The 15,537-nt window shown below is 41.9% G+C and overlaps 1 protein-coding gene across 5 annotated transcripts in view; it reads left to right on the top strand.

The window, feature by feature from the left end:
- The window catches only part of c1qtnf12 (C1q and TNF related 12), a 92,516-nt gene that overhangs the window by 5,834 nt on the left and 71,145 nt on the right, over window positions 1-15,537 (top strand). For 2 of the 5 annotated variants that reach the window (XM_072586493.1, XM_072586490.1), the window contains exon 2: window positions 2,853-2,980. The exons of the other annotated variants lie outside the window; for them this stretch is intronic. In XM_072586493.1, coding sequence (XP_072442594.1) covers window positions 2,858-2,980 — 123 coding nt within the window. In that variant the 5' untranslated portion in view covers window positions 2,853-2,857. The remainder of the gene's footprint in view (window positions 1-2,852; window positions 2,981-15,537) is intronic. 5 annotated transcript variants of the gene reach the window in all.

Genomic DNA, 15,537 nt, shown 5'->3' with positions numbered 1-15,537 from the left:
ACTGGGTGCAATTACCCATTATACACAAAGTAGAAATTCTATCCCAAAGGTTGCAAGTGGTAATAATTTTCTAAAGCTTTGGGGGAATACCAAGTAAGGTTTTGATTTATGTTGATTGAAGGATGACACTTGAAGAGCCTCAAGATTGACACCTTTATGACCAACTCAGAGATGACAGTGGGAAGACAAAACCCCAAATCCAGTGAAAAACACTGTGATTTGTCTACTGAGGGGCAGGGTAAATAGACAGAGCAAACTCTCAGAAGAAAATAGCCTTCCAAAGAAAAGAACTCCAGGACAAAGCATTGGTCAGTTACTGGATCAGTCTAATTTCTGGGCCTATTTGTAATTTCACAGTGCAACAGAGATACAGAGCTCGCAATAATCTAATGTAATTTTAGGTCAATAGATTTTAGCATCTGCAGTTTACCTTGTATCTATTTTGGAATCGCAGAATTGGTGAAGAAGGAGGCAGTTTGGTCCACCGTTTCTGGACTGGCTCTCTGAACATTTTGACATCATGCAGGTCACTGTAGTCGTTTCCATTTAAGTAACCATCCAGTGTCCTTTTAAATATCTCATTGAACCTGCCTTCAACACTTTCAAGGCTGAAATTCCAGACCCTAACTATTCGCTGTGTGAGGCAAAAAGAATTCCTTTCCAAAATCAGGGCCAATATTTCCAAGCATTCACTTCCCTGAATTCCAATCGCAACGAGAAACCAAGGCACAGATCAGTTTGTTGCCCTGGAACCTGAGAGGAATTGGGATGTGGGACATCCTGTAAGAAACAAGGTGAGAAAGGGGTTTCCTGTTTGTGCAATAGTGTCATCCAACTTGAATGGGAGTTTGTGTTGCCTACTTTCTTCAGTTCATATATTCTGATGTGCCTTGGTAGCAAACCACAGAAATACTAATTTAGCCTTTTTAGAAGAAATGTATTAGTCAGCTCTTGGGTCTGGAAATCTTCTCCATTCTCCAATAGCTACCAGTAGGCATTCAGGCGTCTGGTCAGGCCTAATCTCTGGCTTCATTTCTCGATGCAAGGCTTTTTCTGACACTGAGCTTACATAGAAGATGTTCTGCACCAAAATTTGGTTGGAGCTTTAGAGGTAGAGGCTGATTTGAATGTACTATTCCTGTCAGGACAAAGAATTGCAAAGGAAATCAGAAAGTAAAGTGAATTAAGCCAATAGAGGCGCGGACGAAAATTAAGCATTACAACATACAGTTCACTTGACCACTCTCCACCCTTCTCACAGTTCTACTGGTCTCTTGGAATGAAAGGAATTTCTTGGCAGGGGGTAATGGGTTGGGATGACAAAGTACTGTCAAATGGTACTGCAAATGTTAATAGTCCAGTCATCACATGTCCTTCAGCAACAGCATGTTGTTTCAAACCATATCATTAAGTGAGGAGTTTGCACGTAATGTGAGTCACATGTTCACGGAGTTGCTTTGTCTAAATGACCTTGTAAGAGAAGAAGAATCTGGAAATAAATCTTGTTTTTATCTAGTTTTTTGACAAAGCGAAGCTGACATTTACAGCTCCCTTTGCCAAACAAAATTAGATAAAGCTTGTAACTTTAGAACCATCCAAAGCAGCATTCATGCACGCTAACCAATCTCAACATGCTGCCACAGCTAAACCATGTGGTTGCAGGATGATAATTCATATAAACAACTGCAGATTATGTATTCACGATAACCACAGCACCTGAACGTTTAAGAACCTGGTATTTATATCTAGGACTTTAGACTAACTGGTTCCCCAGAAATGAGTACAGTATCACTCCATCTCTTTTTTTTTTGGTTTCAAGTCTAAGATAACCAACTATTACTCACCACATCTTTCTGAAATCCCCTACAGCCAGTGGACCTCTCCTCCTGTTCTGCTTTGGTGAGCAATCCTGTTCTGCCGGCTCAATAACTTGCTCGTGTGGTTATGCCTGGGCTGGTGCCAAGTGGTTGACCATCTTTTGGTTTGGCATGTTAAGACAATTTGTGGCTTGACCTGGGTCACTGATTGGGTGGATGAGGCATTTTGGCAAGCGGGTCTTCTGGGGAGAGACTCTCATATGTTTCCAGCTGTTTACAGATGTGCTCAATGAGATTATTCTCCTGGCCTGCTGTTTTTCCATTGTCTGGTTTATTACTTGTGCCCAGATGCTTCCTTCTGCATCCACTCCATGCTTGTGCCACTTTGCAAGGCACATCTGTGAAGCACACTGTGCCGATCTTGGAGACCTTGGTGTGAGAATGTCTTGGAGTATGGTCTCCATTCTAGCTATGGTTTTGCAATGTTGCTTCAATGTCCCCATTGTGTATCCAGTGAATATCCTTCTGACTATGTGCACCTCCTTGTAGATACTCATTGCTGTTGTAGGCTGTTCTGCAGAGATGTCATGAGTCAAGACTCAAAAGTGCAACTATCGGTTTCCTCTGTGTTAACTTTCTATTCTTTTTCTGACTGGAATAATCATGGCACATTGAATTATTTTGTCATAAATATGTACTGTTTGGAAATTGGGAATTCACATGACATTAAATTAGGAAAATTTGTCTGCACCAATTGATGAGTCATTAGCGGACCTTTTAAAGTTTATGTTCATCCCAAAAAGGTTGGTGGTTCGTCAGTCATTGGATACTTTCTTCCTTAGTAATAGCCTCTAGGTTCCCTATGACACAAGATTTTTTTCATGTGACAACAACACTTTAAAAGAGATCAGTTGAGGTGGATCACCTAATTTGTGTTCACAAGGAAGATAGGTTTGAGAACTAGATACGGATTCCAATTTTTGATTACCTATCCACTGAGTACAAATTTGTTTCGAACATTGTTCTGTCTTGTAGGTGTGATGTTGATCCAGAAATTTTTGACACTCGCTATTTTAATTGATGACCATTCGTCTTGCATGACTGAACATCAAAATGGGATAAAGATTGAATCAAACCTTGAGCAGAGGGATGAAGAATGGAAGGTGCTTTATCTCGATTGCTTCAGTAACTGGTGTCTTTGCCAGGCCATGTTTGAACTGTTACTAGCTTTTTCTGATTGATGGATGTTCTAAATTAAGGGTGTCAGAGTTTTGTGATTTTTATTGCTATTAAACTTTTTTGAAGAACTATTGGGAAATCATATTTATTATAATCTGGTGAAATCCCTATTTTCTGTTGCTTCTATAATCTTGTTACATGAGTTATGTTATTATATGAGTATGTCAGTGTGAGGGAGTTTTGTCAGTGGGGGGGTGATTGTGTCAGTGTGAGGTCAGTGTGCGGTAGTTGTGTCAGTGGGGGGAGTGATTGTGTCAGTGTGGAGTAGTTTTATCAGTGGGAGGGTGATTGTGTCAATGTGGGGTAGCTGTGTCAGTGGGGGTGATTGTGTTAGTGTGAGGTAGTTGTGTCAGTGGGGATAGTTGTGTCAATAGGGGATGATTGTGTCATTGTGGGGTAGTTGTGTCAGTGTGCAATACTTGTATTAATTGGGGGTGATAATGTCAGCGGGGGTGATTGTGTCGGTGTGGATGATTGTGTCAGTATGGGGTATTTGTGTTAGTGAGGGTCGATTGTGTTAGTGAGGGGGGATTGTTGTGTTGGGGGTTGATTGTGTCAGTGTGGTGAAGTTATATCAGTGGGGGTGATTGTGTCAGTGTGAGGTATTGTGTCAGTGAGGGGTGATTGTGTCAGTGTAGGACAGTTGTGTCAACGGGGAGTGATTGTGTCAGTGGGGATGATTGTGTCAGTGTGAGGTATTGTGTCAGTGAGGGGTGATTGTGTCAGTGTAGGACAGTTGTGTCAACGGGGAGTGATTGTGTCAGTGGGGATGATTGTGTCAGTGTGAGGTATTGTGTCAGTGGGGGATGATTGTGTCAGTGTGAGGTAGTTATTTCAGTGGGAGATGATTATGTCAGTGTGGGATCATTGTGTCATTTGGGGGTGATTGTGTAAGTGTGAGGTAGTTGTGTCAAAGGGGGGTGATTGTGTCAGTGTTGGGTAGTTTTGTCAGGGTTGGTTAGTTGTGTCAGTGTGAGGTAGTTGTGTCAGTGTTGAGTAGTTGTGTTAGTATGGGGTGGTTTGTCAGTGTTGAATAGTTGTGTCAGTGTTGGTCAGTTGTGTCAATGTGAAGGAGTTGTGTCAGTAATGAATTTGCATGTTAGTGTAATTGTGTCAAAGGGAAAATAGTGTGTCAGAATAGGAGGACTGTATCAGTGTGAAATTAGTGTCAGAGTATTGAATGGATGTGTCCAGATGAGATGTGTGTGATAGTGTAAGGTAGTAATGTCAGTACTGGCTTAGTGTGCCAGTGTGAGATAGTTGTGTCTGTATAGGATTGGTGTGCCAGTGTGAAGTAGTTGTGTAATGTAGAGGAGTTGTGCCAGTACAAGATGATGTGTTCATATAAAGTGAGTTCCCCGTGAGTACAGGAGCAGTGTTTCAGACTGTGTTAATTATGACAGTGTGATTCGTGTGTGCCAGTACAAGGTGTCCCTTAATATTTGTTCTACTTCCCAAAATAGTTCAGAAATCAAAGTAAACATTTTTCTTGGTGCAAAATAAGTAGTTGATTCAGGAGAGAAAAAAACTGAGAGTTGCAATAACTCCTAACCTCAACATTTTGCTCAAAGTAAATGTTTTTTGCATTAGCTTTCAGTTTTCTTAATTAAAATGATGTAGGTTTGTTATGAGCCCTGATGAGACCACAAATGTGTGTAGTTTGGCAAGAGACCAGTAACATTTTTGTTTAAAGTTGATGAAGTTTGAGAACTCAGGTACTTACAAAGAGAATAAAGCCATTTACTTCTTTTGTCCTTTTCTATAAATTTCACAGTTTTTATATAAACAAAACAAACTTTACTACACAAGAGCATCACAACCTGCATTTCCCTTTCACACCATACATGATCCTGACTTTAATTCGGGGACAGTGAAAGAGCAGTGATATAATTCTAAGTTATAAGATTGCTGGAACTACCTCCTAACAGCACTGTGTCAACTCAACAAGGACTGCAGAAATTTGAAAAGATAGCTCACCACTACCTTCTCCAGGTTAATTTGGGACGGGCAATAAATGCTGGCCTAGCCAATGGTGCCAATGACCTGTGAATGTATAATAAGCAATATCGACAAATACAATTTACATACAACTTATATTCTAAAATCTAGACTTAACATGAGGTAAATGCAGGTTTCAGACAAACTATGGTGAAACATGCCAGAGAGGACATCAAATAGCAAATGGTGTCAAGACAGATGATGTGGATTTCACAGCAAAGCCTTCTTCCCAGAATGTAAGTGGCATCGCAAATCACAAAAAGTCATTTAAGAATTGTCTCCCTTCTAAGGGATACCATTCTTCATGTTCAAAGACTCAATTTCAACTCAAAAGCCCTGCATCAATGACTCCTTGTATGCTGGTGAGTTGTATGTTCATATGTACATAATTTCCTCCCATGGAACTCAACCTAACCCAATTATCAAATATTCATTCATCTCATCACAAAAATTGCGTCGATGAGACTAAAGTTCCATGCAACCTCCCACTAATATTTTAGACTCTTCTCATAAAAAGTTGATAAAACATTCAGAAACATGTATTAATGTAACTCTTCCTTTGTTACAGAATAATAAATCCGATGATCAAATCATGTTTTTTAATTCACTCTACATCTGGGTGCATTTGGAACTTAGTAGCTGTGGAGAGGAAGTTAGCTGGTAAATTGGAATATTCTGGGAACATCGTGATACATTCAATCCTGGCTAGGAACAAGGCATGACATTTAGTTTTTAAATGGGTCACTCAAAAAAAGTTCAAAAGTCACTGAACAAACAGTTTTGTCGTCTGCTTGTTGGATGCAGTTGACATAGGATGACTACCTTTGAACTGCTGGGGAAGAGGCTGTGAGCAGCAGAGGTGCTGTTGTCGGTGTGATATAAGGTGTGTAATGTTGAGTGATATAAATATCTTAAGAGTTTAGGTTTCAAAGATGTGGCCGGTGTGTATTGCTGACTTGCGTGAAAGTTTTTTTTTCAAAATTAGGTCTGACAGGATTTCCAGATTACTGTCTCAATCCACTGTCAGAGAACTAGGATTGGAAATGAAAACTTGTTTATACTGGGTGGTATACCAATAGATGGAGCAATCATTGAAGGCCAGTAACTTGTTTTTAGTTCTGAATAATCAAGGATTGACGTTAATGGAGGAAGACCAGATAGTGAAAAGTTTTAAGACATATTGGAGAATGTCAAATAGTATATGTTTAAATAGCTACACGATAAATGTTAGTCTTCCCATTAATATATTGCAGCTAATGTTCAAAAAAGACTAGGAAATAAATGCTGTAGAAAAGTGACTTATTTTAAAAAGGCATTAGTAATATTTGAGGATATTAATCGCTACCATTTCCCAATACTCTTTTTCCTCTTTGGAAAAAGCTGGAAGAAATTTGTTGATATTGTCATCTGTTAATTTTCAAATGGTTAACCGATATAATTTTAGTCATTTAAAAGGGTACTTTTTAAAACAATATTTATATCCCTATTTATTAGAAGCTAAGAAAGTCTAAGCTCTGAATTTTATAAGTATTCATGTAGGAAGACTCCTTGTTCAAATAACAGAAAATAGGGAGTATCAGTTAAGTCAAACTGATATTTGATGTAGAAGGACACTTCCTCTGGACTTGAAGCACTGTAAAGTGATGGCATTGGTAAATAGGTTAACAAATTGTTTTTAATAGATGTTTTAAAATTTTCCTAATTGTCTGCAATATCAAAGTGATTTTTTTGACTTTTGTATAATAAATTTCTGTTCTGTTGTTAAAGCATCACTGTAACTGTGTGTGGCTTCGTTTCAGTGAATGACCACCACATTAACTAAAATGGAACAAAAATGCGATCTATCAAGCCAGGTTCCTGGGATCTTTCTGTCCATTAGTACATTCAGCCGAGGTCATACAAGGGATTTCCATTTAGGGGCACAGTTCCACTTCATTCACACACAACTGAGATTACCCCTAGACTTCTCTGAGATACAATAGTTTTCAACTGCACTAAGCCAATACAACAGGTGGGCTCTTCCATCTCCTCACATAGCTACAAAAATGGCTTCTGGGATTTCAGTAGGACCTCAACACCTCAGAGCCGACTGTAGCACATTAACTAGAGGCATGTTCTTCGCCTCCTGTCCAATGCAGTGCCTTCTGCTGCCAATTAGGATCCTCAGGCCTTCGCCCCAGACCTGACTGCCTATGACTCCAAACAATGGCACCTCTGACTCTTCCTTAGCTGCCTGAGTACCTGACTGATCAGCAGGCTGCTTCCCTGACTACTTCCCACCAACAGACTAAAATGGACTCTTCAGTGATTCTTCACTGTGTTGAGTGGCCTATTGTTGATGTCGCAGCAAGGCCCACCCTCGTTCCTAAGCACTGTCAGATGTAGCAACCATTGGAACAATATTATCCCTGAATATTGCAACTCTGCAGCTAACCTCCCCTCCACAGCTGCCAATGTCTGAATCCACAAGGATCCGGCATGCACAGTGTCTAAAATGTTCATCAGTTAACAAGAGGATGCATGAAAATTTACTCTCACAGGTTTTGGTGATAGGATGAATCAATGCTTAATAATCAGTTTAGATTAAGTGAGGGTCATATGGGCTCGACTGTGTTAGCTTTGTCAACAGCCATTGGTGACCAAGTTGGCTTAGATGCCATCCTGTGTTTGACTTTAATTAGAGTGTTTTGGGCAACAAATCCTGTGGCTGTGTGGCTAAGGTCTTGTTTGGAGGTCATGAGAGTTGTACATGCTCAGGGAAGAGGGCACAGGCTGCATGGTTTGGCACCAGACATACCAGCTGTCTTGTATTACACATGGGGCACTGACCTGCTGAAGAAGAGCTGGACCAGATCAGGAGAATTACATTTCCTGTTCTGACACTAATCAATTAGGAAGCACAAATGTCAACAGATGATCAAGGATAACAAAAGAAATTATTTTAGAACAAAGCTGGCATCTTACCATCTAGCTAAGTGTGTTGAGTGGTAGAAAGTGTCCTTTGGAGCAATTATGGGGTCCTTGCTTCTGGGCTAGAGGCCTGGAATCAAGTCCTGCCTGTTTCCAAGTTGCATCATTACCTGCCTGACCAGGTCAGCTAAAATATCAGGGTGTTGTCCCTTGTTTTTGCATGAAAGAATCTTGTGGTTCTGGGCCTCCAGGTTCAAGTCACACCTACTCCAGAGGTGTGTCATAACATCTCTGAGTCAGTTGATTAGAAATGTCTATGGTGAAGCAAACCTTGGATAAAGGTAAGGCATACAAGCAATGGAAAGTAATTCAGTCAGAAGGGAAATTCTCAAGTGTGATTCTGGTATCCAGTAGTCCAAGTGGAGGATGGTCAGATAAGACAGTACAGCTCTGGAAATTCTGGGCCTATAGTTTATAATTCTTTTCATCTCTTGCAGGCAGTGGCTAGATGCAATGAGATCTCGAGCCATATGGTGCTGGCAGATCTCAAATTAAGGATCAGTGAGCCAGCTATTGACTAAGTGCTCCTTGGTAACAGCCTGGATGACCCTTTTTTGATTTTCTTGATTGCCTCTATTATCCTGCCCTGTTGTCCACATTTTCGGTTAGATGCCCATTTTGGAGGTATACTTGAACAACTTGGCTAGACTGGTTATGGAGCACAACAGTTGGGATGCACAGCCTCTGCAATGCTCCAGTGCACTCGACTTCAGAGGACAATGGACCAATATTGTTGAGATTTTAAAATAAAGAGAGGTGATCTCATATTAAAATCCTTAAAAGGCTTGAGAGTCTAGAACTAGGGGTCAGCCTCCGAATAAGGGGTTGGCAGTTTAGGACATTTCTTCACCCAGAAAGTTATGAATCTTTGGAATACTGTACCACGGAATACTGGGGGTGCTCAGCCACTGTTTGTATTCGAGACTGAGACCAGGAGGTTCTTTTGGCCGAAGAGAATCAAGGGACATGGGGATAAGGCAGTATCTTACTGAATGGCAGACAGGCTCAAAGGCTATTTGGTGCACTCCTGCTCCTACTGCTTTAGTCTTTGCCTGTTTGATTTTATGTGGTGTGAATTGAATTGGCAGAAGACAGGCATCTGTAATGGTGGAAACCTCAGGAGGAGGAGGCAGAGAGTGCTTTTACAATCATCACAATTTGCTCTGTGTGTGTGGTGGGGTGGGGAGGATGGACACACGCATGTGTGTGTTCGTGTGTGTGTGTTCGTGTGTTCGTGTGTGTGTATGTGTGTGTGTGTTCGTGTGTGTGTGTGTGTGTATGTGTGTGTGTGTTCGTGTGTGTGTGTGTGGAATGCAGTGGCCATCAGGAGGGTACAGAAGCCAATCTGGCTAGCTTCCAAAATCAAACTGAGAAAAGTTTGTTAAACTTTATCAGGGGTCTTTTGGGAGAGAGGTCCATTGAATGTAAGTATGAATGGGTGCAATAGTGCTGATATTTGCACTTTCTCCAGTGCCTCAATGTGGTTTTTAACAGCGTGGAGACTCAAACTGTGCAGTTTTCTAGGTGTGGCCTACAAGTTTAACATAACTTCACGACACAGTTTGATGCTTCTAGAAATAAATCCAAGTTTTTTGTTTGTCTTAATAATTGCTTTGCTGACCTTAGATGCTGCTTACAATGATGTGTCACCTAGAATCATTTGCTATTCTGCAATTTTAGGCGTTTAATTATTTGAAGGTGTGGATAATGTTTTAATGTTTCCTACCAAAGTGCACCACATGGTTAGAGTGTTTCCCACTTGACCACTCAGTCTACAAATTTTCTAATGCAGCTTTGGATTGCATTGCATCTTCCTCAGTGTTGGTTATGTCATGTCTCTCCAACTAGGTTTGATATCATCCACAAGGTTTGTCCTTGTGCTCCCTGTCACTAAGCCTAAATTTTGAATAGATAATAGACCCATTCTGCCCTTCGAGCCTGCACCACCATTCAATATGATCATGGCTGATCATCCTTAATCAGTATCGTGTTCCTGCCTTATCTCCATAACCCTTGATTCCACTTTCCTTGAGAACTCTATCCAACTCTTTCTTAAATGAATCCAGAGACTGGGCCTCCATTGCCCTCTGGGGAAGAGCATTCCACACAGCCACCACTCTCTGGGTGAAGAAGTTTCTCCTCATCTCCGTCCTAAATGGTCTACCCCGTATTTTTAAGCTGTGTCCTCTGGTTCAGCACTCACCCATCAGCAAAACATGTTTCCTGCCTCCAGAGTGTCCAAACCTTTAATAATCTTATATGTCTCAATCAGATCCCCTCTCAGTCTTCTAAACTCAAGGGTATACAAGCCCAGTCGCTCCAGTCTTTCAGTGTAAGGTAATCCCGCCATTCCAGGAATTGACCTGGTGAACCTATGCTGCACTCCCTCAATAGCCAGAATGTCTTTCCTCAAATTTGGAGACCAGAACTGCACACAGTACTCCAGGTGCGGTCTCACCAGGGCCCTGTACAGCTGCAGAAGAACCTCTTTGCTTCTATATTCAATCCCTCTTGTTATGAAGGCCAGCATGCTATTAGCCTTCTTCACTACCTGCTGTACCTGCATGCTTACCTTCATTGACTGGTGTACAAGAACACCCAGATCTCTCTGTACTGCCCCTTTACCTAAATTGATTCCATTTAGGTAGTAATCTGCCTTCCTGTTCTTGCCACCAAAGTGAATAACCATACATTTATCTACATTAAACTGCATCTGCCATGCATCTGACCACTCACCTAACTTGTCCAGGTCACCCTGTAATCTCCTAACATCCTCATCACATTTCACCCTGCCACCCAGCTTAGTATCATCAGCAAATTTGCTAATGTTATTACTAATACCATCTTCTATATCATTAACATATATTGTAAAAAGCTGCGGTCCTAGTACTGATCCCTGTGGTACCCCACTGGTCACTGCCTGCCATTCCTAAATGGAGCCATTTATCACTACTCTTTGTTTCCTATCAGCCAACCAACTTTCAATCCAAGTTAGTACTTTGCCCCCAATACCATGCGCCCTAATTTTGCTCACTAACCTCCTATGTGGGACTTTATCAAAAGCTTTCTGAAAGTCCAGGTACACCACATTTATTGGATCTCCCTTGTCCATCTTCAGAGTTACATCCTCAAAAAATTCCAGAAGATTAGTCAAGCATGATTTCCCCTTCATAAATCCATGCTGACTCTGACCTATCCTGTTACTACTATCCAGATGTGTCGTAATTTCATCCTTTATAATAGAACAGCATCTTTCCCACCACTGAGTTCAGACTAACTGGTCTATAATTTCCTGTTTTCTCTCTCCCACCTTTCTTAAAAAGTGGTACAACATTAGTCACCCTCCAATCCGCAGGAACTGATCCCGAATCTATCGAACTCTGGAAAATAATCACCAACGCATTCACGATTTCTCGAGCCACCTCCTTTAGTACCCTGGGATGTAGACCATCAGGCCCTGGGGACTTATCAACCTTCAGACCTAACAGTCTCTCCAATACCAATTCCTGGCAAATATAAATTCCCTTCAGTTCAGGTCCTTCAGCCACTGTTACCTCAGGGAGATTGCTTGTGTCTTCCCCAGTGAACACAGATCTGAAGTACCAATTCAATTCTTCTGCCATTTCTTTGTTCCCCGTAATATATTCCCCTGTTTCTGTCTTCAAGGGCCCAATTTTAGTCTTCACCATTTTTTTGCTTTTCACATACCTAAAAAAGCTTTTACTATTCTCCTTTATTTCATTGGCCAGTTTACCTTCGTACCTAATTTTTTTCTCTGCGTATTTCCTTCTTAGTAATCCTCTGTTGTTCTTTAAAAGTTTCCCAGTCCTCCGTTTTCCCACTTATCTTTGCTATGTTAAATTTTTTCTCTTTTAACTTTATATGTTTCTTAACTTCCCTCGTCAGCCACGGCCACCCATGCCTCCTCCTAGGAATTTTCTTCCTTTTTGGAATGAACTGATCCTGCAACTTCTGCATTATACACAGAAATATCTGCCATTGTTCCTCCACTGTCATCCCTGCTAAGGTATTGCAACATTGAACTTTGGCCAGCTCCTCCCTCATAGCTCCATAGTTCCCTTTATTCAACAGAAATATTGTCACTTCCGGTTGTACCCTCTCCCTCTCAAATTGCAGATGGAAGCTTATTGTATTATAGTCACTACTTCCCAATAGCTCCTTCACTTCGAGGTCCCTGACCAATTCTGGTTCATTGCACAACACCAGATCCAGAATTGCCTTCTCCCTGGTTGGCTCCAGCACCAGCTGTTCTAAGACTCCATCTCTGAGGCACTCCACAAAGTCTCATTCTTGACGTCCAATACCATTCTGATTCTCCCAGTCTACCTGTATGTTGAAATCCCCCATAACAACTGTAGTAACATCTTTGCGACAGGCCAATTTCAGCTCCTGATTTAACTTACATCTGACATCCAGACTACTGTTTGGGCGCCTGTAGATGACTCCAAAGAAGGTCTTTTTACCCTTAGTATTTCTCAGCTCTATCCACACTGACTCTACCTCACCTGATTCCAGGTCCCTCCTTGCAAGGGACTGAATATCATCCCTTACCAACAAGGCCACCCCACCCCCTCTGCCCGTCAGTCTGTCCTTACGATAGTACGTGTAGCCTTGAATATTCATTTCCCAGGCCCTGTCCACTTGAAGCCACGTCTCAGTTATCCCCACAATATCGTATCTGCCAATTTCCAAAAGAGCCTCAAGCTCATCCATCTTATTTCAAATGCTTCGTGCATTCATGTATAGTATTTTTAATTTGTTACTGCCCTCGCCCTTCCCATCAACTCTTATTTCACTCAACCTTACAGCATGATCCCTTTCTGAGTTTTCTGCCTCATTGATACAGTTGTCTTTCTTGACTTCTCTTGTTCTAACTTTCCCTTCAATTTCCTTCTTAAACATCCAGTTTATCCCCTCCCCCCCACTACTTAGTTTAAAGGTAGCTGTGTTGCAGTAGCAAACCTGCCTGTCAGAATGCTGGTCCCCAACCTATTAAGGTGCAGAATTTATGCTTACCACAAAACATACCCCAGTGATCCAAGAATTTAAATCCTTGCTTACTGCACCAGTTCCCCAGCCACACGTTCAAGTCCGTTATCTCCCTGTTTCTGGCCTCACCAGCCCGAGGAACTGGAAGCAAACCGGAGATAACCACCTTGGACGTCCTGCTTTTCAGCCCTCTTCCTAGTTCTCCGAAGTCCCGCTGTAGTATGTTCCTCCTCTTCTTCCCGATGTCATTTGTGTTGACATGTACTACCACCTCTGGCTCTTCACCTATATAGCAAATGAATCGCTATAAACAGCACTACTCTTAACATTGTGTTTATGTCATATTTAATGTTTGTAGGATGGTACTGATTTAGATAAGTCAAAAAGCTTGATTCAAATTTTTGATGTAATTATAGAGTCATAGAGATGTACAGCATGGAAACAGACCCTTCGGTCCAACCTGTCCACGCCGACCAGATATCCCAACCCAATCTCGTTCCACCTGCCAGCACCTGGCCCATATCCCTCCAAACCCTTCCTGTTCATATACCCATCTAAATGCCTTCTTAAATGTTGCAATTGTACCAGCCTCCACCACATCCTCTGGCAGCTCATTCCATACACGTACCACCCTCTGCGTGAAAAAGTTGCCCCTTAGGTCTCTTTTTTATCTTTCCCCTCTCACCCTAAACCTATGCCCTCTAATTCTGGACTCCCCAATCCCAGGGAAAAGACTTTGTCTATTTATCCTATCCATGCCCCTCATAATTTTGTAAATCTCTATAAGGTTACCCCTCAGCCTCCAACGCTCCAGGGAAAACAGCCCCAGCCTGTTCAGCCTCTCCCTATAGCTTAAATCCTCCAACCCTGGCAACATCCATGTAAATCTTTTCTGAACCCTTTCAAGTTTCACAACGTCTTTCCAATAGGAAGGAGACCAGAATTGCATGCAATATTCCAACAGTGGCCTAACCAATGTCCTGTATGGCCGCAACATGACTTCCCAACTCCTGTACTCAATACTCTGACCAATAAAGGAAAGCATACCAAACGCCTTCTTCACTATCCTATCTACCTGCGACTCCACTTTCAAGGAGCTATGAACCTGCACTCTAAGGTCTCTTTGTTCACCAACACTCCTTAGGACCTTACCATTAAGTGTATAATCCCTGCTAAGATTTGCTTTCCCAAAATGCAGCATCTCGCATTTATCTGAATTAAACTTCATCTTCCACTTCTTAGCCCATTGACCCATCTGGTCCAGATCCTGTTGTAATCTGAGGTAACCTTCTTCGTTGTCCACTACACCTCCAATTTTGGTGTCATCTGCAAACTTACTAACTGTACCTCTTATGCTCACATCCAAATCATTTATGTAAATGACAAAATGTAGAGGACCCAGCACCAATCCTTGTGGCACTCCACTGGTCACAGGCCTCCAGTCTGAAAAACAACCCTCCACCACCACCCTCTGTTTTCTACCTTTGAGCCAGTTCTGTATCCAAATGGCTAGTTCTCCCTTTATTCCATAAGATCTAACCTTGCTAATCAGTCTCCCATGGGGAACCTTGTCAAACGCCTTACTGAAGTCCATATAGATCTCATCTACTGCTCTGCCCTCATCAATCTTCTTTGTTACTTCTTCAAAAAACTCAATCAAGATTGTGAGACGTGATTTCCCATGCACAAAGCCATGTTGACTATCCCTAATCAGTCCTTGCCTTTCCAAATACATGTACATCCTGTCCCTCAGGATTCCCTCCAACAACTTGCCCACCACTGAGGTCAGGCTCACCGGTCTATCGTTCCCTGGCTTGTCTTTACCGCCTTCTTAAACAGTGGCACCACGTTAGCCAACCTCCAGCCTTCTGGCACCTCACCTGTGACTATCGATGATACAAATATCTCAGCAAGAGGCCCAGCAATCACTTCTCCAGCTTCCCACAGAGTTCTCGGGTACACCTGATCAAACATTTGTCCTAACATTTATCTCTCCACCCCCGAGGTTCCCAGCCTCATTCCTGATGAAGGGCTTTTGCCCAAAATGTCGATTTTCCTGCTCCCTGGATGTTGCCTGACCTGCTGTGCTTTTCCAGCACTACTCTAATTGAGACTCTAATCTCCAGCATCTGCAGTACCCACTTCCATCTACCATTCACCTGTTATGCATTGTCATGGCTGCTAGTTTAGCTCACTTGGCTGGACAGTTGGTAAGACTATGGCAACTTATTATATTATCATGCAAAATCTTTCAACTTGTAAGCTCTCCCTGTTCAAAATATGTTGTGGAGGTACTGGGGTGGACAAAGTCAGAAGTCACATGACACTAGGTTACAGTCCAACAGATTTAATTGAAATCACAAGCTTTTGGAATGCTGTCCCTTCGTCAGGTGAAGCCACCTGATAAAAGAGCAGTGCTCCAAAAGCTTGTGATTTCAAACAAACCTGTTGGACTGTAACTTGGTGTCATGTGACTTCTGACTTTGTTCAAAATATGGGTGAC

The sequence above is a fragment of the Chiloscyllium punctatum genome, chromosome 16, assembly GCF_047496795.1.
Source record: "Chiloscyllium punctatum isolate Juve2018m chromosome 16, sChiPun1.3, whole genome shotgun sequence".
Lineage (NCBI taxonomy): Eukaryota > Metazoa > Chordata > Chondrichthyes > Orectolobiformes > Hemiscylliidae > Chiloscyllium > Chiloscyllium punctatum.
The sequence above is the reverse complement of the archived record's forward strand: the minus strand, read 5'-3'. Positions and strand labels throughout refer to the sequence as shown.